Source organism: Jaculus jaculus, chromosome 19 (assembly GCF_020740685.1).
Source record: "Jaculus jaculus isolate mJacJac1 chromosome 19, mJacJac1.mat.Y.cur, whole genome shotgun sequence".
Taxonomy (NCBI): domain Eukaryota; kingdom Metazoa; phylum Chordata; class Mammalia; order Rodentia; family Dipodidae; genus Jaculus; species Jaculus jaculus.
Genome location: NC_059120.1, coordinates 56,745,300 through 56,767,012, shown reverse-complemented (window position 1 = coordinate 56,767,012; position 21,713 = coordinate 56,745,300). Strand labels below are relative to the sequence as shown.

The window sequence follows — 21,713 nt, the reverse complement described above, 5'->3', positions numbered from 1 at the left end:
ATCAACACATGTAATTCGACTGGCACAATGCCTAACTCCTAATTAGTTTCATAACAGCTGCTGATCATTCTTTCTGCTACAACACCGTTAGGCTCACCACCCCAACCACGATCATGCCCCTCCCCCTCCTCCATCTCCAGCCAAATTCGAAATATCTGCCCCCTTTTCACGTGTCCTTATTTCCTTCTTTCCCAGTGAACGCAGTGTCCCTGCACGCAGCCTCACAGCTGCCCGCATCACTCATGAAAATTTGTAGGAGCCATCTTTGTAACACCCACCTAACACCCACCTTCCCTCACTCCTGCTGCTCACCACCACGTGACTCCGGGTGCAGCTGCCCACACTGAGCGTGGCTCATCCCACCCATGCTGCCTGCTGATGCCAGGACGCAGGTGAGATGGGGTGTACTCTGTAACTCCACGTGCCCCCTTTTCTTTGTACGTGCCACCAGCTGCTGCAATGATGCGTGTGATTCTGGCCACTCGTGTCCGCTCATGCTGTCTGTATGCTACACTCTACAATGGCCTGCCAGAGGTCATCTCTCCCCATCCGCAATTTAGCATCAGCTGTTTGCAAGGAGCAGCTAAGGCAAAGGAACCGAAAGCACCAACTCAAACGCTTGCTTAACATAGGTCCGCAAGAAGGACTCGACTGGGTTGGAAAGATGCCTTAGCGGTTTAAAAAGCACTTGCCTGAGAAGCCTAAGGACCCAAGTTTGATTCCCCAGATTCCACGAGAGCCAGATATGCAAGGTGGCACATACATGTGTAGTTCGTTTGCAGTGGCTAGAGGCCCTGGTGCGCCCATTCTCTCTCTCTATGTGCATCTTTCTCATTCTCATAAATAAATAACTAATAAATACATAAAATATATTAAAGAATAACTTGACCAATGCCATGTCTTTAGAAAATTATTTATTTATTTTTGGGGGGCAGATAAGACAGTGGGCATGCCTTTGCATATGAAGTGCAGATGCATGTGCCACCTTGTGCTTCTGGCTTATGTTAGTATTGGGGAATTGAACGTGGGTCCCCTGGCCTTAGGGATAGATACAGACCATGTGCTCTAGAGGTAGATACAGTGCAGTGTGCTCTAGGGATAGGTACAGGGAAGTGTGCTCTAGGAATAGATAGAGGCAGTGTGCTCTAGGGAAAGATACAGTGCAGTGTGCTCTAGGTATAGATACAGGCAGTGTGCTCTAGGGATAGATACAGTGCAGTGTGCTCTAGGGATAGGTACAGGGCAATGTGCTCTAGGGATAGGTACAGGCTGTGTGCTCTTGGATAGATACAGGGCAGTTTGCTCTAGGGATAGGTACAGGGCAATGTGCTCTAGGGATAGATACAGGGCAATGTGCTCTAGGGATAGATACAGACAGTGTGCTGTAGGGATATATACAGTGCAGTGTGCTCTAGGGATAGATACAGGCAGTGTAATCTAGGGATAGATACAGGGCAGTGTGCTCTAGGGATAGATACAGACAGTGTGCTGTAGGGATAGATACAGGCAGTGTGCTCTAGGGATAGATACAGTGCAGTGTGCTCTAGGTATAGATACAGGCAGTGTAATCTAGGGATAGATACAGGGCAGTGTAATCTAGGGATAGATACAGTGCAGTGTGCTTTAGGGATAGATACAGGGCAGTGTGCTTTAGGGATAGATACAGGCAGTGTGCTCTAGGGATAGATACAGTGCAGTGTAATCTAGGGATAGATACAGGCAGTGTGCTCTAGGGATAGATACAGTGCAGTGTGCTCTAGGGATAGATACAGTGCAGTGTGCTCTAGGTATAGATACAGGCAGTGTAATCTAGGGATAGATACAGGGCAGTGTGCTCTAGGGATAGGTACAGGCAGTGTGCTCCAGGGATAGATACAGACAGTGTGCTGTAGGGATAGATACAGGCAGTGTGCTCTGGTGATAGATACAGGACTTGGTGAAGTAGGGATAGACACAGGGCAGTGTGCTCTAGGGTAGGTACAGGACAGGAAATCCAACTTGTTTTCCAGTGACCACCTCTGGGACAGGTCGGGAATGTTTGGCCACAATTCTTGCTTCCTTGCATTTGTTTCTTGCATATAGTAGTGTAGACTTTTTATTATAGGGGATGGATGGATGGCTCAGTGGGTAAGGCATTATCCTGCAAAGCCAAAGGACCCAGGTTGAATTCCCCAGGTCCCACGTAATCAGGTGCACAAGGTAGTGCATGCGTCTGGAGTTTGTTTCCATTCGCTAGAGGCCCTGGCGCCCCCTTTGTCTTTTCTCTCTCTCTCTGTCTCTAATAAATGAATAAAAATAAATAAAATTAAAAAGAATTTTGATTATGGTGATTTGCTTAATAGTCTACAATATACGGCAAGAAAATGTTAAGTATACTAAATCAAGAACCAGAAAAATACTAACACTTCTTTTTCATTGTCATTTCACGTACACTGAATCATAAGAATTTGTGGGAAATCAGGAAATACCAGAATTAGGGAGAGACGTAGGGTTATTTGAACTTCCATGATGGGAAATCCAAGTTCCTTAGATGTCCAAGTGCATGATAAATGGTCGGCAGGTAAGACCCGTGCATTTGTGAGTATGTGTCCGTGTGAGCGCACATGTCAGTTCCACGTTTCGCATCTTGGCTGGAGGGAGTTGGCTGTGAGCCACTCTTCAGGTCTGGCACATCTTGAGGTCTGCCTGCATGTGGGAGGTGAGGGGCTGGACGTCACTGCCTGCACGTGGGAGGTGAGGGGCTCCTCTCTCTCTGGTGCCTGCACTGTCAAGACTATCAGGCCCTATTCTAAAAACAACTTTTGTTCACGTACATTCATATATAAAATAATGAGTTTCGACATATGCATGTGGTGTACTTTGTTTATATTCACTCTCATGCCATAGAGTAAACAAATGGGAGAAGATGCCTCTCTGAGAGACTGGCTTATTTCCCTTTTACAACGTGCCATTGGAGCGGGATTGGGGAGTATTTAGGGGAGGAGCCTCAAGGTGTCCTCACAACTGCATTGTCTGACCCTGTAATCCCACCTGGCCGGCTATTTTTCTGTTTGTGGATGACAGGAATCAGACACTCCTCCAAGGATCGTGCTTTAGTCGTGACGTGAGGCCACGTGGAGTGGTCAGGGACTGCACGAGGAGGCCCTTCCCTTGCCCTGCGGCATGTGCACTAGCCTAGGCGGACCCAGCAGTGACGACACGTGTAAACACGGGGCCTCAGGAGATGGAGTGGTGGCTTCCGTGGAGTCATGTTAAGCGGAGTTGTCCCAACCCTTCTTTACCGTCAGGAGCACCGACGGTTCTGGGAAGTCAACCTGCCTGAGGATGTGATGCTGGCTTGACTCAGCGCGGCACAACCGGTTTCACGTTCAGAGGTTCAGAGAGTTTCCTCTTCCTCATTCTCCTGCAATTGGAAAACCATGTTCTTGAAAAGATTAGTAATTGCTTGATCAAGACAAGGGTCTTCAACAATATCACCTTAAACATTTGGAATGCTGTTTCTTGACTTTTTTTTGGTAAATATTTATTTATTTGAGAGAGGCAGATACACAGATAGAGATAGATGACAGACAGACAGACAGACAGACAGACAGACAGACAGACAGACACACACACACACACACACACACACACACACAGAGAGAGAGAGCGGGGGGGAGGGAGAGAATGGGTGCACCAAGGGCTTCTAGCCACTCCAAAGGAACTCCAGACACATGCGCCACCTTGTGCATGGGGCTTATGTGGGTCCTTGGGAACTGAACCTGGGTCCTTTGGCTTTGCAGGAAGTGCCTTAACATCAAAGCCATCCCTTCAGCCCTGTTTCCAGGCTTTTAATGTATGACCCACTCCCTTCAAAGTTACTGTAAATCCTTTACATATGCTGGCATTGGCTTCTGCTTCAGAACGTGTGGTTTGCTAAATCAATGTTGAATGAACGCTTGTGATTTCTATTCACGTCTCCCCATTTCCTCTTCCATGTGGAGATAGGATGCTTCTTAATATTTCCAAGGGCAATACAGCCACATCCCGAGGAAACCAAGGTGAAAAGTAACCAAGGACCTCGATTCTACTATGAAATCTGAGTTGGTCCTGGGAGAGAAGGAAGGTGACTGGGAAGATGGCAGCTTCCAAGAGTCAGAAAAATATAGATCAAGTCTGGGATTCTATGGATGAAAGAAAGATGTGGAGAAAATTCAGGCTGTAAGAGGGTCAGAGATGATCTCATGCCATCAGCACCTGCTGAGAGGAGTGGGTGTTAGTTTTCTTTGTTCATAGAAACAGATTTAAACTGATAGAGGAGACGTGAACTGTCCATGGTCCCAAGACTGGTCAGAGATGGAACTGGACTGGAAGGTAGCGTTTTTTTGGATCACCACTTCTTTCAAATACAGTGGCAAGTTGTAGGGTACATGTAAAGACAGGGCAAATGAGTTTAAGTTTCACGAACTGGCAAACAGCTAAAGTGGAACAAATAGACCGGGTGGTTTAAGATGCATGCCAGCTAAGAGACAGAAAGGCTGTTGTCCTTAATCAAGAAAGAGAGTTTTGGCCAAGCGTGGTGGCGCACGCCTTTAATCCCAGCACTCGGTAGGCAGAGGTAGGAGGATTGCTGTGAGTTCGAGGCCAGCCTGAGACTACATAGTGAATTCCACGTCAGCCTGGGCTAGAGAGAAAAACCAAAACAAACAAACAAAACAAAAAAAAAGAGTTTTGCCTACTAGAGAATTCCCTAACTTCTTCCTGTGCCACCACCTAATGAGAGTCAGACTGAGGGCCTCTGAGTCACGAGGAGGCTTTCCAGGACCAGGATGTCTTTTATTTCACAGAGTCCCAGTCCAATCAGTTGTAGAGGGATTTGCATTTTGCTTAGGACATTGTTGGACCTGCCCCTGCCAGGCAGCTGTACTTTCCCCTGGGTGGGGCTGATGGCCCTATAAAGAGGTCCTTGAATCCACGTCAACAGCAATCCTGGTTCTCACATCAGGATCAGCTTTGGAAACCCTGGTGAGTCTGAATCTTTGGATTTATCTGTGCTTCTGATGATGGGGTGGATAAAATAATGGAACGGAACACACTTCTCTGAGACTTTCTTTTCACACAAATAAGATCATTTGGTGCTGTGAAATATAAATTTATTCTCTGGGAAAATATGATGGCAAAAGAAGGTTTACCAAGCTGATGAAATGAAAGTGGAGATAAAGTGGAAGGGAAAATCCAGAAAGTCATAAAAGGGTGGGTGGACATTACTGGGTGGTCACTGGAGAGAAGTGATCTCTCCTGATGTCCCATAAGCTTTGGTGTCCTTCTCTGGAGGACTCTTTTCTTATGAACACTGCCGTACAATTTGTTTCAGATTCTGAGATTTCAGCAAAGATGTCTTACCACCAGCAGCAGTCCAAGCAGCCCTGCCAGCCTCCTCCTGTGTGCCCACCTCCCAAGTGCCCAGAGCCTTGTCCACCTCCCAAGTGCCCAGAGCCTTGTCCACCTCCACAGCGTCCTGAGCAGTGTCCACCTCAGCTGTGTCAGCAGAAACATCCTCATGTACAACCTCCTCCACCCTGCCTGCAGAAGTGCCCACCCAAGAGCCAGTGATGACCTCACGACGCCTCAGGACCAAGAGGAAACAAGGACAATGGCCTCATCCACTCCCACGGCAACACCTTCATGCTCCCTTCACAGACTGTTCTGGTCGCAGAAGAATCTTCTCTACCGTCTGTTCCGCTTGCAGTTCTGCCCTTGACAACCTCCTGCAGTGAAAGACAGCTGTGCTGAGGCTGTTAGGCCACCGCGTCCCGGAGCTGGCCGAACTTGACCCATCCGCTGTGGTTCCGGCGGCATCTGAGATCTTTGGAAGGAAGAGCCGCAGCTCTCCCCGGTGCCACCAGAGGCCGCCTTTCTTTTCTGACATCTAGTGTTGGTTTTCTGCCTCCTGTTCTTTTCCTCTCTGAATAAAGCACACTTTTTTTTTTTCCTTGCAATGGTAAAAGCATTTTCTTTTTCTTCAAAAACTGTTTTATCAGCAATATTCTATCACTTGATTTCTTTTTTAAAAAATTATTTATTTATTTATTTGAGAGCGACAGACACAGAGAGAAAGACAGATAGAGGGGGAGAGAGAGAATGGGGCGCGCCAGGGCTTCCAGCCTCTGCAAACGAACTCCAGACGCGTGCGCCCCCTTGTGCATCTGGCTAACGTGGGACCTGGGGAACCGAGCCTCGAACTGGGGTCCTTAGGCTTCACAGGCAAGCGCTTAACCGCTAAGCCATCTCTCCAGCCCCTATCATTTGATTTCTTTCCATTGATCTTCTATTATTTTATTTTTTTTCTCTCTGCTTTTGTCTAAGTATCGCACAAGAAGCCACTCAAGAGAAATTCGGGTTGCTTTGGTTTACTGTTTGAAAGGATTATCATCTACCATCTCTGCAAAGGCATGGCGGCAGGAGCATGGTCACGCTGTGTCCTCAGTGACCCACTTCCTCCTGTAAAATGCCACCTCCCACAGGTTCTGCAGTCTTCCGCCATTGCACCACTCGCTGGGGACCCACTGTTCTCAGGGGCCCGTGGGGGACCATTTAGACGAAGACCACAGCGAAGCCCTAGGCCAGGGTCTCTTCATTACTGCAGTTCTGGTTTGGGGTCGTGATAGGAAGGCTGTTTATGTATCACTCCAAGCGTTTCTTATCCACAGTGACTCTGTTCCTTTGCTTTGAGGAGCAAATGATTGAAATGCTCAAGAGCTCTTCTCCCAGTTCTTGAAACTAATGCGAACATCGTGGACATGTATTCGGCGCAGCAGCTTGGCCCAATGCCAGAGAACTAAAGTGCTCAGTAAATGGTGGCTCACTTTTGGTCTCTGAATAAAAAAAAAAAAAAAAGATTAAAATGCAACAACCTTTAAATTATTACGAAGATTATCAAGTTACACACTTCTTGAGGACAGGGCTGAGTCGAAGTGCTTCTCTGGAGTAGAACTGAGTCCTTTCTAAGGAAGTTTAGTTACATCTCTGTGGTGGTTTGATTCAGGTGTTCCCCCATAAATTCAGGTGTTCTGAACGCTAGGTTCCCAGCTAATGGAGACTGGGAAACTGCCACCTCCTGGAGGTGGTGTATTATTGGGGGCGGGCTTATGGGTGTTACAGCCATTTTTCCCATGCCAGTGTTTGGCACACTCTCCTGTTGCTGTTGTCCACCTTATGTTGACCAGGAGGTGATGTCTACCCTCTGCTCATGCCATCGTTTTCCCCTGCCATCATGGAGCTCCCCCCTCAAGCCTGTAAGCCAAAATAAACCTCTTTTTTTTCCCCACAAGCTGCCCTTGGTTGGGTGATTTCTACCAGCGATGCCAACCTGACTGCAACAATCTCTAAGAGGTGCTTTAAGGGAAGGAATGATGCAACGTGGCTTTTGTGACATCGGTTGGCAGGTTACAAAGTTGAACATGCCTTTATGAAGATGCTTTATATAATGACATAATATCACTCGCCCTTGAGTATGAGTGAGATTTTCTGTGGTATCATGAATAAAAGAAGTGTCACAATATAGAAAAAATTAATGAAGATAACTATAAGGGAAATATATAGAGGAAGGGGAAGCCATGTAGATGACCAGGGACTGTGCGTGAGGTCAATGAACGCCCTTGGAAGATGTAAAGGTGAAAAGGCCCAGCTCCTTACAAAGGTTTTGGACTTCCTCGAAGGGCAGCAGAGTTCCTCCTGTGGAAGTTGTTTCCTTTCCCGAGGTGTGCGCAGGGCCCTTTGTCAGCACCAGGGTAGTGCAAGCGGCCTTCCGGACATCTTGTGTGTACTTGCTTCATGTCTCCTTCCCATAGCCCGTCTTGGAGGTCCTCCGCAGTGAATTGAGCACAGGAAACCTGCTTGTCATGGGTAAGGCCCTGGGTTCAATCCCCAGCATCAAAAATAATAAACGTTATGGTCTGGAGAGATGGCTTAGTGGTTAAGCGCTTGCCTGTGAAGCCTAAAGACCCTGGTTCGAGACTCGATTCCCCAGGACCCACGTTAGCCAGATGCACAAGGGGACGCACGCGTCTGGAGCTCATTTGTAGTGGCTGGAAGCCCTGGCGGGCCCATTCTCTCTCTCTTGCTCTCTGCCTCTTTCTCTCTTTGTCACTCTCAAATAAATAAAAATAAACAAAAAATTATAAAAAAGATAATAAGCGTTATATCCAGAACAATATCTCCCAGTCAATTCTGCAGTCATCAGTGGTAGTTTAGTCCTGAAATTTTTTTTGTTATACTAAAAGAATAAAGGACAAAAGTCCCTCACACTTATTCATGATTAGATACTATCTAGTGAGAAAGGAAAATCACTCCATGTTATACAGGTATCTGGGGAAAATGTATCATTAACATTACACTAAATGGAGGAACTTGGATGCTGAGAATAAGGCAATAATATGCATTTTTCCTCACTAGTATGAAAAAGCAACAAAAAGTTTAAAAAGTATACTTATTGAACATAAACGAAAAAAACTTACTTCTTGCAGATGGCATGATTGTGTGTTCAGCAATTTCTGTGGAATCTACAGAAGTTATCAGAGGTTTGAGCAAAGCCTCAGTAGAAAATGTTAGAAGAGAAATAAATTATAGTTTTATATAAATTTGGAAGACTTATGCAAATTTCAACAGTCCAAAGTCCAGTCATTTAGAGAGAGTAGCATACAGACAGACAGACACATCACTGGGCTGGACTAAGGGATACACATGGCCAACTGATTTGTGTGTGCGCGCTTGGTACTGGCATTGAACCCAGGGCCTTATCTATGCTAGGCAAGTGACCCACCACTGAGCAGTATTCTCAGCCTACCATCAACATTTTCCCGTGGAGGGTCGAGGAGGACCACAGGAATGAGACAATGTAACAAAGGAAGGACCACCTTGAAAGAGACGGTTCTCAGGGGCGATGGGAAAAGGGAGCAAAAAGGATAAAGAGATGGGAACACGGGGGCTGGAGAGATGGCTTACTAGCTGGGGCACTTGCCTGCAAAGCCTAAGGACCTAGGTTTGACTCCCCAGAACCCACGTGAGCTGGCTGCACATGGTGGCACATGAGTCTGGAGTTAGTTTTCAGTGGCTAGAGGCCTTGGCATGCCCATTCTCTCTCATAAATAAATAAATAAATAAATTTTTTAAAGGAGATAGGAACGTTATCAAACCAGTTTGTTCATATATAAAAGTTCTCCATACAAAACAGATACTATCTTGATAAGAAATGATGACATTCTAGTTGAAAGATGGCTGTCTCCAAAAGATTTGTCTATATTCTAACCCCTGGAACTGGTAAATATGAAATATTTGTAAAGAAGGTTTTAACATATATAGTAAAACTGAGAATACCAGGCTGAGCTCACCCTGGATTATCCAGGTGAGCCCTAAATCTAATGCAAGTGTCCTCCTATGACAGAAGAAGAGGTCAGAGACGGAGGACGGAGTCATGTGCATGTAGAGACAGACACTGGACTGATGGAAGTTCAGCCAAGGAATGTCTGGGGCCACTAAAGCTGGAAGAAGCAATGCAAGATGGCTCCCTAGATCTGGAGAGAGAGAGAGGAGAGAGAGAGAGAGAGAGAGAGAGAGAGGGGGGGGGGGGGGAGGCCTGGAGTTCAGACTTCTGGCCTCCAGAATTTCTTTTTTAAAATCTGTTGTTTCAAGCCACCAAACTGTGGTCATGACAGAAGAAGAAAAGTGAGTGTGTTTCCATAGGACAGGTGTGGTGTCCTTGCCAAGTGAACCCAGACAACTTAACACGAATCTCAGCCTGTTCGCATGTCCAATGCACAACAAAATAAAATTGTAGGAATAGACCAAAACATAAAAGCTAAAATAATACAATGTTAATAAGGAAACCCAGAAAAATAACTCTTCCTCAAGATGAATTAAGCAAAGTTTTTTTTTTTTTTTTTTGGAATACAAAGCATAAACCTTAAAACATTAATAAATTTGACTTCACTAAACTTTAGAAACTTTGAGTTTGAAGTCAGTCTGAAGCAGAGTGAGTTTCAGGTCAACCTGGGATAAAGTGAGACCCCACCCCACAAAAAAAATCAAAAAATTATAAACCTTTGTTATTTAAGAGTCCACTAAAAAAAAAAAAAAAGACAAAAGACATGGGCAGAACACATAGAAAGTCTTGAAACTGAAAAATAAGAACACCTGTCAGTGTTAAAAATTAAGCTAGTCAAAGGTTTGAACAGATGCTTTGTAAGAGGAGTTTTCAACATCCAATAGTCACCTGAGAAATTTATAAATTAAATTTCAGGCTTGGAGAGATGGCTCAGCAGTTAAGGCGCCTACTTGCAAAGCCAAAGAACCCAGGTTTGATCACCTAGTGCCGACATAAAGCCAGATGCACAAGGTGGCACATGTGTTAGGAATTTGTTGCAGTGGCTAGAGGCATTGGTATGTCCATTCTCTCTCTCTCTTAAATAAATAATAAAATAATTAAAACAAATTTCAAGGAGATGTAGTAATACAACCCATTAGAATTACTTGAATTAAAAAAGCAGTAATGTCAAATGTTTTCAAGAACATGGAGCAAATCAAACTCTCAAGTATTGCTAAAGCCAAGATAAAATGGCACTGGCGTTTTGGGTAATGGTTGCCAGTGTCTTATACAAGTGAAAGTGCGTTTTCTTTATTTTTATTTTTTCTTTTAGAGAGAGAGAGACAGAGAGATGGGCGGGGGGGGGGGGAAAGAGAGAGAGCAAGAGAGAGAGAGACCTGGTGCTCCAGGGCCTCAGCCACTGAAATCAAACTCCAGATGCTTGTACCACCTAGTGGACATGTTTGACCTTGTGCCTGCCTCACCTCTGAGTGTCTGGCTTATGTGGGATCTGGAGAGTTGAAAATGGATTCTTAGGCTTTGTAGGCAAGTGCCTTAATTGCTAAGCCATCTCTCCAGCCCTAAAGTGCATTTTGTACATGACCCAGCAGGTCACGTGAAGTAGCCAAGAGATGTAGAAACAGAGACACACAGAAAAGCTTGGACATTCATGTTTATAGTAAGTTTCTTCCTCATAGACAACTTTGGAAGCAAAATCCGTGATTTGTTGGATGGAAAACATGGTGGACAAATTGTGGTCTATCCATACAGCAGTGTATTCCTTAATCACACTAATTCTGAGTCCAAGGATTATGGTAGCCAATAACAACGAGGCATCAACCAGATAAGAATGTGATGAGAAAGAGGAAATTGGTGTGAAACTTTTGAGAAAACGAATATAACAGTGACATAAAGTAAATCAGTGCTTGGGTGGAGGAATGATTCAGATGGGCACAAGAAAATTATTTGAGGTTACAGAATATTTCACATTTTAAAAATATTTTATTTTAATTTATTTATTATAAGGGCGGGGGAGAATGGGCACACCAGGGCCTCCAGACACTGCAAACAAACTCCAGCTGCATGTGCCACTCTGTGCATCTGGCTTATGTGAGTACTGGGTATTTGAACCTGGGTCCTTAGGCTTTGTAGGCAAGCACCTTAACTTCTAAGCCATCTCTCCAGCCCTATTTTCACATTTTAATTATCTTAATAAATCAGAATTTGTTGACAAGTATTATTAAGTGGTATATTTAGAATAGAACTCAGTAAAGCAAGTTTAAAAAAGTAATTTCCTTCCCAGAAGGGAAGGGAGGGGCTCTTTCCCATAACTGGAAGAATGTAGCACTTTGTCCTTAATGTAGCAAACTTACAGAGTCATATACCAGCTTACCAAGACCATGTCAGAAAATGCTACCTCAGCTAGTGGAGACAAAAGTCCATGACAACTGAATTGGGAACAGGAATGTCACCATCTTGAGTATGGAAAGCGAGACCTTAAGGATGTCAAGTAGTAGAAAAGAGGTGTCAAATACTCAGAATAAAATGAAAGAATCACCAAGTCACAAATATTATAAAGATTATTTGAGGGCCGGAGGGATGGCTTGGCAGTGAAGGTGCTTGCCTGCAGGAGCAAAGGATCCAGGTTTGATTCCCCAGGACCCACTTAAGACAGATGCCCAAAGTGGAGCATGCATCCGGAGTTTGTTTGCTGTGGCTGAAGGCCCTGGTGCACCCATTCTGTCTCTCCCTATCTGCCTCTCTCTCTCTCTCTGAAAGTAACTAACTAACTAACTAACTAACTAACTAACTAACTAACTAAATGACTATTAAATGTTATTTGAGCTGGGTGAGCTGGCATCTATTTATGGTAGGAAGTGTGTATGGTGGGAAGAATCATGAACCCTCAAAGGTGTCCAGATCTCAACCCTGGAACATGGGAATATGATAGCGTCCATGGCAAAGGGGAATTGCAGCTTGTCTTAGTTGTTTGAGCTGATACTAAAACAAAAATGCAGCCAGGTGTGGCAGTTCACGCTTTTAACCCCAGCACTTGGGAGGCAGAGATAGGAGGATTGCCATGAGTTCGAGTTCACCCTGAGACTGCATAGTGAATTCCAGGTCAGCCTGGACTAAAGCGAGACCCTGCCTCAAAAACAAAACAAAAGAAAACAAAAGAAAACAAAACAAAATGCTGTATGCTGGGTGGCTGTAAACTGCATCAACGTCTCACAGCTCTGAAGGCTAGAAGTCCAAAATCAAGGCAGATTAAACGATTGCTGAGGGTCCAACCAACCACAGGTTTTGAGCTACACAGGACTATGAGATTTCTTCCTTGGGCAAATGTGCTCTGGTTTTGAAACTGGAGTAAATAAATACTTCCCTCTTCTTGTTCTTGAATTCAGAGGTGGGCAAGGCGCTTGAACACGGCGAGGCCGCATGAGGGAAGGAGCCTAGGTTCCGTTATGACTCATGGAGCAAAACCCTGCTGTCCACAAAGAGAGACAGAGCTGCTGCTTCCGCTGGCCTTAACCCAGCAACAGGGCTGTTTGTTATTGCAACTAGTCTGTGCTGACTGATAGCATAGTGTAATTAGAAAAACCCATTTAAAAAATTGTTTATTTATTTATTTATTTATTTATTTGAGATCTACAGACAGAGAGAGAAAGGGGGGGAGAGAGAAAGAGAGAGAGAGAGAGAGGGCGTGCCAGGGCCTCCAGCCACTGTAGATGAACTCTAGATGCGTGCACCCCCTTGTGCATCTGGCTTACATGTGGGGAATCGAGCCTCAAACCAGGGTCCTTAGGCTTCACAAGGCAAGCACTAAGCCATCTCTCCAGCCCAGAACAAACCATTTTTATGTTTGCTTCTTTGGTTACTTGGTTGTGTTACTAGGAAGTTTTCACTTTGAGATGATAGTAAATCTTATCTACCACTTAAGCAAGAAAATGTTCAGGGTAATTTGATTTTTATGTAAACTCTTCAAAGATACCTTTTATGATTTTAATGAATGTGGTTATGGAAAGAGTTGGGATCGATAACATCACAACCATTTTAGTTATAGGAAATGTTAATGATTTTTTTCATTAGTTCGTTTTCCAACTTAAGGTAAAATGTGCTATTTTTTTTTAAATACTAATGCAGGACAGATTGCTTTGTCTCTCAGCAGCATAACAGAAAGGATAAGTTTGTGTTCTGCAGAACAAGAGGATTAAATAGTGTATAGTAGTATGTTATATGTTTTATTAAGAGCCAGAAGAGTTCAGACTCCAGTGGTATGGAGATGGCAGCTCTGGTTACCCGGGCTTGCTTATACCACTCTGAGTACATGTGTTGAATGATCACACTGCACCTCATAAACACGAACAGCTACTAATGTAGAAATAAAATTAAAATTAAGCATTTTTCATAAATATAGACACATCTACAAATGTGTTATTGATGTTTTCTTTGTTTTATTCCACTATAAATATTTTGTAATCTAAAAAAGGCAAGTGGCCTTGCCTGTTTCTTTTCCCACCCTCCCTCCCTCCCTTCTTCCTCCCTCCCTTCCTTCCTTCCTTCCTTCCTTCCTTCCTTCCTTCCTTCCTTCCTTCCTTCCTTCCTTCCTTCCTTCCTTCCTCTGTCTTTCTCTCTTTCTGTTTGGTTTTTTGAGGTAGTATCTCACTCTAGCCCAGGCTGACCTGGAATTCACTATGTAGTCTCAGGGTGGCCTTGGACTCATGGCAATCCTCCTACTTCTGCCTCCCGAGTGCTGAGATTAAAGGTGTGTGCTTTTTTAGGGTTTTCACACTATGTGTGTGATAAAGCTCTGATCTGGTTATCTGATGGATCAGCCTTTTCTAATTATGTATTTATTTGTTAGAGAGAGAGAGAGAGAAAGAGAGGGAGAGAGAGGGAGAGAGAGGGAGGAGGGGGGGATGAACAGGACCTCTAGCCACTGCAAACAAATGCCAGATGCATGCCCTACCATGAGCACCTGGCTTATGTGTTTTCTGGGGAGTCAAACCCAGGTCCTTAGGCTTCACAGGCAAGTGCCTTAAATGCTAAGCCATCTCTCCAGGCCTGGATCAGCTTTTGTTTGTGACTCTGTGAGGCCTCCAACCTCTCCCTCTCTCTGTGTGTTTGAATGAGGTGTGGGCTGGAGTGTGAGGCACATTCCTCTGGAGTGTGTGGCAACTTGGGACCCCTCACCTCCCTTTTTGGCATAAAATGAGAATGTAAGAGGACTAACAGTGAGAACTATTATCCTTAGGTGTATTTGGGACTCTGAGCTGTGGGTACCTAAAAGAAATGAATAAGAAGAAAATTTACCTATACTATGACAGCAATTCCTGAAATAAGGAGAAGTGGTGGAGTGAGGGAGCACAGGGGAGGTCAGACTTGGCGGGAGGGCACTCAGCGTTTGAAGAGTCGTTGGGAGTCAGCTTTGGAAAGACAGTGATTAAATAATCCAACTCCAGTGTGACTCACTGGGTTCTCAGAGCCATGCCACAGCACTACGCGCCCAAAGCAGAAAGCTCTGGGTGGCATTGCACAACCTTCCTCTACCAGCCCAGGAATGCTGAGCTCACCACCCCGTCCCCGCCACTGCCGCCCCAGTGCCAGGCTCAGACGCTGACTGAACAAAAGCCCTTACGCATCCCGCTCGTCCTCACCGGGGGAGGGAGGGAAAGCACCGGGTCAGACAGCAACGCGCACAGGCGAGAGTGGATGGAAGCTTTAATGAAGGGTTGACGGAACGGGACCGCTCGTTTACACCTCAGTCCCATTGGCATGAACTCTGATCAGGTCAACTAGCGCAGGAACCAAGTCCCTCGGCTTAATCCAGAGACCCAGGAGCCTCAGGCCCGTGGGAAGGAAAGCGTCACAGAACTTGATGGCAGGGTGTAAACGAGAGAGGGACTGTGATTCCAGGTGACAGTGTGCTGGCAAGGCAGAGGCCCACGCACAGTTGGAAGGACGGTCCACGTCTCAAGGCTCTGGACCACGTTACTTCTGCGTGGTTTTCTGCTGAGCGGGTGCTGGAGTGACCGTCGAAGGGCAAGGTCCAGGAACGACGGGGTGGCAGGGCTCAGGTGCCTTGGGGTGGCAAGGTTCAGGAAGCTTTGTGTCACAAGGCTCCTTGGTTTTGGGGACGCATGGCTCCTGGGGTGGAGGCTGGCACGGCTGTTTCACCTGCTGCTGGTGCAGCTGGGGGGGTGCGGCGCACGGCTGCTTCTGCTGGTGGGAGCTCATGCTTCGGCGACGGCTGGCCCTAGACACAGAACAGAGGAAGGTGGAGTGACCTGGCACGAAGCCACAGCGGATGCCCCTAACACTGCTTATTAAGAGCCTCTCCACTGCAGGAGAGCTCTGGTGGAGAGGAGCTTGGAGGTCATCTTTTCCCTCCACTCGAGCCGGGGCCCCCTTCCTACGCACGGTGAGCAGCGCCAGGCTTCTAGCAGGACGTTAAGACTCTCCACGTTGGGTTATAGGAAAACCGCAATGGAGTGTGTGCCCGACCAGAAAAGGACTCCGGCCCAGCTGCTCACTGTGATCAGTGAGATGTTCTCTCGCCAGCTGGACGACTCTGTCTGCTCTCCAACAGTGGCCTGGCACACATGCTCCTCCTCTGCCTCTGCGTGCTCCCTCCTTCTCTCCTCATGGAGCTTAACCAGACATTGTCAGCTGACCTCAATCACACTCCACAAACTGTCAAAGCACTTGTCCCTGACACCAGACACCAAACCCTCACTGTGTGGCTTCAAGTCTCTCCTAAACAAATGGCAAATTCCCTGTTGTGTCCATGAGTTTTTATTTTACTTTTTTCCCAGTAGCCCAAAGTGCCAAGTAAACTCTTACAAAACCATTTGTTGGAAGAATAAAATTCTCAGCATTGATATCATGGACAGAGATTGTGTTAGCAAAAGTGCCACGAGCCTGTTTTCTCCTGATCCTTCTGCGTACTCAGGGCCGTGCACATAGCAGAGATGCACCAGGAAGAGCCTGGCTATGATCGTTGTATTTAAAAAAAATTATAAGTAGAGTAACACACACGCAGACAGAGAGAGAGAAAGAGAGAGGGGAGGAGGGAGAAAGAGAGAGAGAATGGGCACACCAGGACCTCCAGCCAAGACAAGCGAACTCCAGATGCACGTGTCACTCCATGTGCATTTCCTTGAGTCCTGGGGAATGGAACCTGGGTTGTTAGGCTTCGCCGGCGAGTGCCTTACCGCTGACCCATCACTCCAGCCCCATGGTGACTTTTAAAATAAACATTTCTAGGGCTTTAATTCAAATGAATGGTCTGCTAACGATGGCCAGATGTCAGTGACTGGGTGAAAGGAGACAACGGAGATGCTAAGGAGGTCCTGATAACAGGCAAATAAATGCCCAAGATGGTAAAAAAAAAAAAAAAAAAGCATCAGGGCTGGAGGGATGGCTTAGCGGTTAAGGCATTTGCCTGCAAAGCTAAAGGACCCTGGTTTGACTCCCCAGGACCCATGTTAGCCAGGCACACAAGGGGATGCATGCGTCTGGAGTTCTTTTGCAGTGGCTGGAGGCTCTGGTGCACTCTTTCTTTCTTTCTTTCTCTCTCTCTCTCTCTCTCCTCCCTCTTTCTCTGTCAAACAAACAAGTAAATAAAAACAAAAATAAACAATTTAAAAAAATGCATCAAATCAAGAGACTCACCTGGCGTGCAGAGGAGAACAGGCAGTGTGGCCCCTCGGCGCTGATGTGGCACCCTCTGCCAGCATCGGCTTTTATACAGGGAACAGGCCTTGCCTCAAGGAAACGGCATCGTCTGGGCCACTGTGTCTTCACTGCTTACCGGCCTGTCAGACGTGACTCACTGCAGCCCTACACCCACCTGCGGGCTCAGCTTGGTGACGAAACGACTGATGCGACCCATTGCGCTGGCACTTGCTTGCAGCTGCGTCACCCGAGACTACTCCCCTCCGAGAGCGCCCTCTGCTCTCAGCTGCCCATACCGGGAGGGTGGCATGGGCTGAAAGAACCCTTGAGAGGTGGGCTCTGTAGTCAGGAATCCTGTTTTTATGGATGGGGCCATCCGCAGCCCAGCTGTGGTGATTAGATCTGAGGCAGAGCTGAGATCACCGAGTGGGTTTTTTCTGGCTCATTTGGGAGACCGTGGGAATGATTCCATGGCCTGAATTTTCCCAAGTAGAAGAAAGTAATAATTCCATGTGTCCATTATCTTGTTGACTGAAGCCTGGAAGGGGGAGTTAAAAAAAAAAAAACCTAAAATGATTATTTATTTATTTATGAGAGAGAGAGGGAATGGGCACCCCAGAGCAGAGCACCCACAGAGCACGGTGTGCTCCTGTGTACGACCTCATGTGAGAGAGTTAGTGTACATGGCTCAGGTTGCAAACACTGGTAGTGACAGACGGGAGAGAAAGCTATGAGTGAATTCATCTTATCTTCATTTCTAGGACAAAGAATGCCAAGACCATTTATTGGAGATCTTCAAAAAGACCCTCAGACGATGGGTCGGGGGTATGATGGAGAGTGGAGTTTCAAAGGGGTGAGTGGGGGGAGGGAGGAGGGTATCACCATGGGGTATTTTTTATCATCATGGAAGTTATTAATAAAAAAATTAAAAAAATTTTTAAAAAGACCCTTAGAGGTGTTCATGGTGATGTGCAAAAAGAAACCATTTCCAATAGACTTTCTTTTTTTAAAAAAATTTTTATTAGCATTTTCCATGATTATAAAAAAATATCCCATGGTAACTCCCTCCCCCCCCCCCCCGCCCACACTTCAATAGGCTTTCTTTATGGCTCAGATTTCCCCTTGTCATGACTCCTGTTCCCTGTATTCACATTCCCAAACAAACTCCCACCCTAAGTAGCTTTGGAGTCAGGCATACCTTATTGGAGAATTCTTGTTAAGAAAATCAAGAGGGCTGGGGAAATGGCTTAGTGGTTAAGGTGTTTGCCTACAAAGCCTAAGTACCCTGATTCGATTCCACAGGACCCATGTAAGCCACATGCACAAGGGGGCACATGCATCTGGAGTTTGTTTGCAGTGGTTAGAGGCCCTGGCATGCCAATTCTCTTTTTCTCTATCTGCTTCTTTATCTCTTTCAAATAAATAAATAAAATATTTTTAAAAAGAAAATCATGAAATAGACAGTTACTTGGTGAAGAAAACAAGTGGTATAGTTTACAGGCCAGCAGCCAGCGCTCAGGGAACAGACAGCCCGGTGGCTGGTCAGGCGTTTAGGTGTGATCTAATTTTCTCCCGAGACTCTGGCGGTTGGAATGGCTGAGGATGGTCTTTTTCTCAGCTTCCTCCTGGCTGTCACAGGGTAGTGAGTGCAGGAAGGAAGCCTTCTCTGCTAAGCCTCACCATGACTGGCTTTCAAGAATTTTTGATGGAGGGCTGGAGAGATGGCTTAGTGGTTAAGGCGCTTAGCTGCGAAGCCTAAGGACCCAGGTTCGATTCCCCAGATCCTATGTAAAGCCAGATGCACAAGGTGGCACATGCTTCTGGAGTTCGTTTGTAGTAGCTGAAGGCCCTGGAGCACCCATTCTCTCTCTGTGTGTGTCTGCCTCTCTCTCTGAAACAAATAAATTATATATAGATAAAGAATCATTGATGGAGTGCCATGAGAGGAAGGGCACTTTGTTGGTTTGTCTTTGTGGGTTTTTGGCCCTGACACTGTCTGAAAAAATGCTGTGCTTCTGATCAGAAGCAGGAACTTTCAAAGGGTAAGATTGGCAGGTGGTCACTGGGCATGGACTCTGAGGAGGGATCAAGTAGCGTATTGGAGGGCCATGGTGAGGTGGGTTTTGTAGCAGTGTGTGAGATGCTGGACACTTGAAAACCAGACTCCAGACTCCAGAAAGAAAATGTACAGGCTGGGCAGGGACGATTGCAGAGGGGCCTGGGCAGGCTGCTGCCAGCCAAGTACCTGTTCACCTGGAAGAATAGAGTGTTTTTTTTTTTTTGTTTTTTTCTTTTTTTTTCAAGAAAAGAAGAAAAACTTTCTTTGATAGGCCAGGGCCATACTTGTCCAAGTTGTGAACATGCACTGGGTTACGACCTCTCATTTTCTTACCAGAAATTTGGGATTCACTACAAAAGACTCCTATGCTATGTTAGTATGTAAGGCAATCTGCCTTTCCTTATGCAACAAAACCCAAAACAAAACAAAAACAGTTGGCTTAATGGCAGTATTAAGGAAAACAGACTAAAGTTTTGAAATTCTGCTCATGAGGAGTTTTCTTTTCCTTGTCTACTGAGTAAGTAAATGTTTGGTAATGGAGGAAGAGTGCCTTGGGTGGAAATGGACAAATTTAGTAAGCTCTGCTTTGAAACCAACATGGAGATATTCTTTCTTAAATGGCGATTGCCTTATCCTCATCTTTATTTTCATTTTAATGCCATCTGCCTCTTTTCATGAATATTTCAAAGGAATCCAGTATAAAACAAAGCAAAATCTTAGATAATTTCCATGTCCTCATTCCACTCCATGAAAAAAAAAGCCCAATGTCTCAGACATTATATTTCATAGTGAAAGACTCTCTGATGGCTCCAAACTGGTCTCAGGCCCAGTTCTGTGAAAACTGCAGCCCCATATGGTTGGATCTAGGATATCCCAAGACCAAACAGGATCAAGCTAAATTTGAGTCATCTGAGATGACAAGTTAGGAAGCTTTGGGTAATGACCTGGGCTGGAACCTCCCTCGTGGGGTGTGTGTGTGTGTGTTCAATACTGGTGACACTCATCTTTACAGTTACATTGAGTTGCGAATGACAATGGAAAATTTTGAGGATTATCTAGATCTAAGGAAAAAGAAGAAGAAGGAGGAGGAGGAGGATAAGAAGAAGAAGAAGGAGGAGAAGAAGAACTACTTGAACCAGAAACTTGCTAAACTTTTGGCTGAAAGTTTCTTTTATGCCTAAGAAACAATGAGCCTGGGACTAGTGTTTCTGAGTTTTCACAAAATACCAGAGCAGAAAGAGCACGCTAAGTTGTGTGGTCCCAGAAGAGGCTGCCCAGCCTGATTTGGGAGTGGTGAATAGAGAAGACCAGCTGCTGACATCAAGAGTGCCTCCCGGAGAGGGAGCTGACTCCACAAAAGAGAATTTCATCATGCCTGATGGAATTGTTCATGCGTTGTGACTCAAGTTTTAGCTAGTCCCCTTTCTTCTCTGACCCCCACCCATGGAAAATTCTCCTGATGTTATCTCGTCTGCTCTACTACTGCAAATTGGATTGTAGTGGGGTGAAAAGGACTGATCTTTTATTTATTTATTTATTTTTAGTTTGCTGGACCACTGAGAGCAGAAGATGTGACGAGTATTTTATCTGGAGATCCAGCCCTCTTGAGACGATGTCATGACTCACTGGACTGGGAGTTGGGCTTATCCAGGCAGAGGTGAATGTTAAGGTAGAGAAAGAAGAGAATAAACAGATATTTTTAACCAGAAGTTCTGACTGTGAGGGAGCTGAGAGCTCACTAGCACCCAGTTGTTTCAGGGTACACAGCCACACACGTTTGGTGAGACCATCAGAGTTCATTAATATTCTGTTATTTCAAGAGACACAGCCATTCATGTTTGGTGAGACCATCAGAGTTCATTAATATTTGATTATTTCAGGGTACACAGCCACACATGTTTGGTGGGACCTTCAGAGTTCATTAATATTTGATTATTTCAGGGTACACAGCCACACATGTTTGGTGGGACCTTCAGAGTTCATTAATATTTTGTTATTTCAAGGTACACAGCCACACACGTTTGGTGGGACCATCAGAGTTCATTAATATTTGATTATTTCAAGGTACACAACTATACATGTTTGATGGGACCATCAGAGTTCATTAATATTTTGTTATTTCAAGGTACACAGCCACATGCGTTTGGTGAGACCATCAGAGTTCATTAATATTTGATTATTTCAGGGTACACAGCCACACACGTTTGGTGGGACCATGTACCTGACATCTAGCTAATGCAATGGCATTGGAAATGAAGATTGTCACCTTCAAATACAAGCAATTAAGAGAAAGTCTTCCTTCTTTTGTACTCCGTGAGCCGGGTGGGATAGTAGATGGGGTGGCTGCTGAGCCTAGAAAAGAGGAATGTGGATCTCTGCAGGGAACGAGAGTGGAGTGCGCGATGGACGAGCCATTCAATAGCCGCTGCACGAGGTGACGGGTACTGCGGGACGTTTTCTCGGGATGATGCCGCTCTCTGACAAGCCCGTAGCATGAATCATATGGCTGGCCTGTCTGATGCGTTTCACCGGGAAGAACACCGACTCTTAAGACGCTGTAAAGGTTGTTAGTTTGGTGAATTAAAGTGATCCCAGGAGCCTATATCAGCTACTTTCTCATGGCTATGGCAGAGGCCA

The 21,713-nt window shown here is 45.5% G+C and overlaps 2 protein-coding genes across 2 annotated transcripts; one reads left to right on the top strand and one right to left on the bottom strand.

The window, feature by feature from the left end:
* The first annotated feature begins 5,373 nt into the window (after positions 1-5,373).
* On the top strand, positions 5,374-5,592 carry LOC101603033 (small proline-rich protein 2E-like). The gene has a single exon (XM_004667071.2). The coding sequence runs from the start codon at positions 5,374-5,376 to the stop codon at positions 5,590-5,592; it is 219 nt and encodes a 72-aa protein (XP_004667128.2).
* Positions 5,593-15,331: 9,739 nt separating this feature from the next.
* Sprr1b (small proline rich protein 1B) lies at positions 15,332-15,577 on the bottom strand. The gene has a single exon (XM_012950885.2). The coding sequence runs from the start codon at positions 15,575-15,577 to the stop codon at positions 15,332-15,334; it is 246 nt and encodes an 81-aa protein (XP_012806339.2).
* Between the last annotated feature and the right edge of the window lie 6,136 nt (positions 15,578-21,713).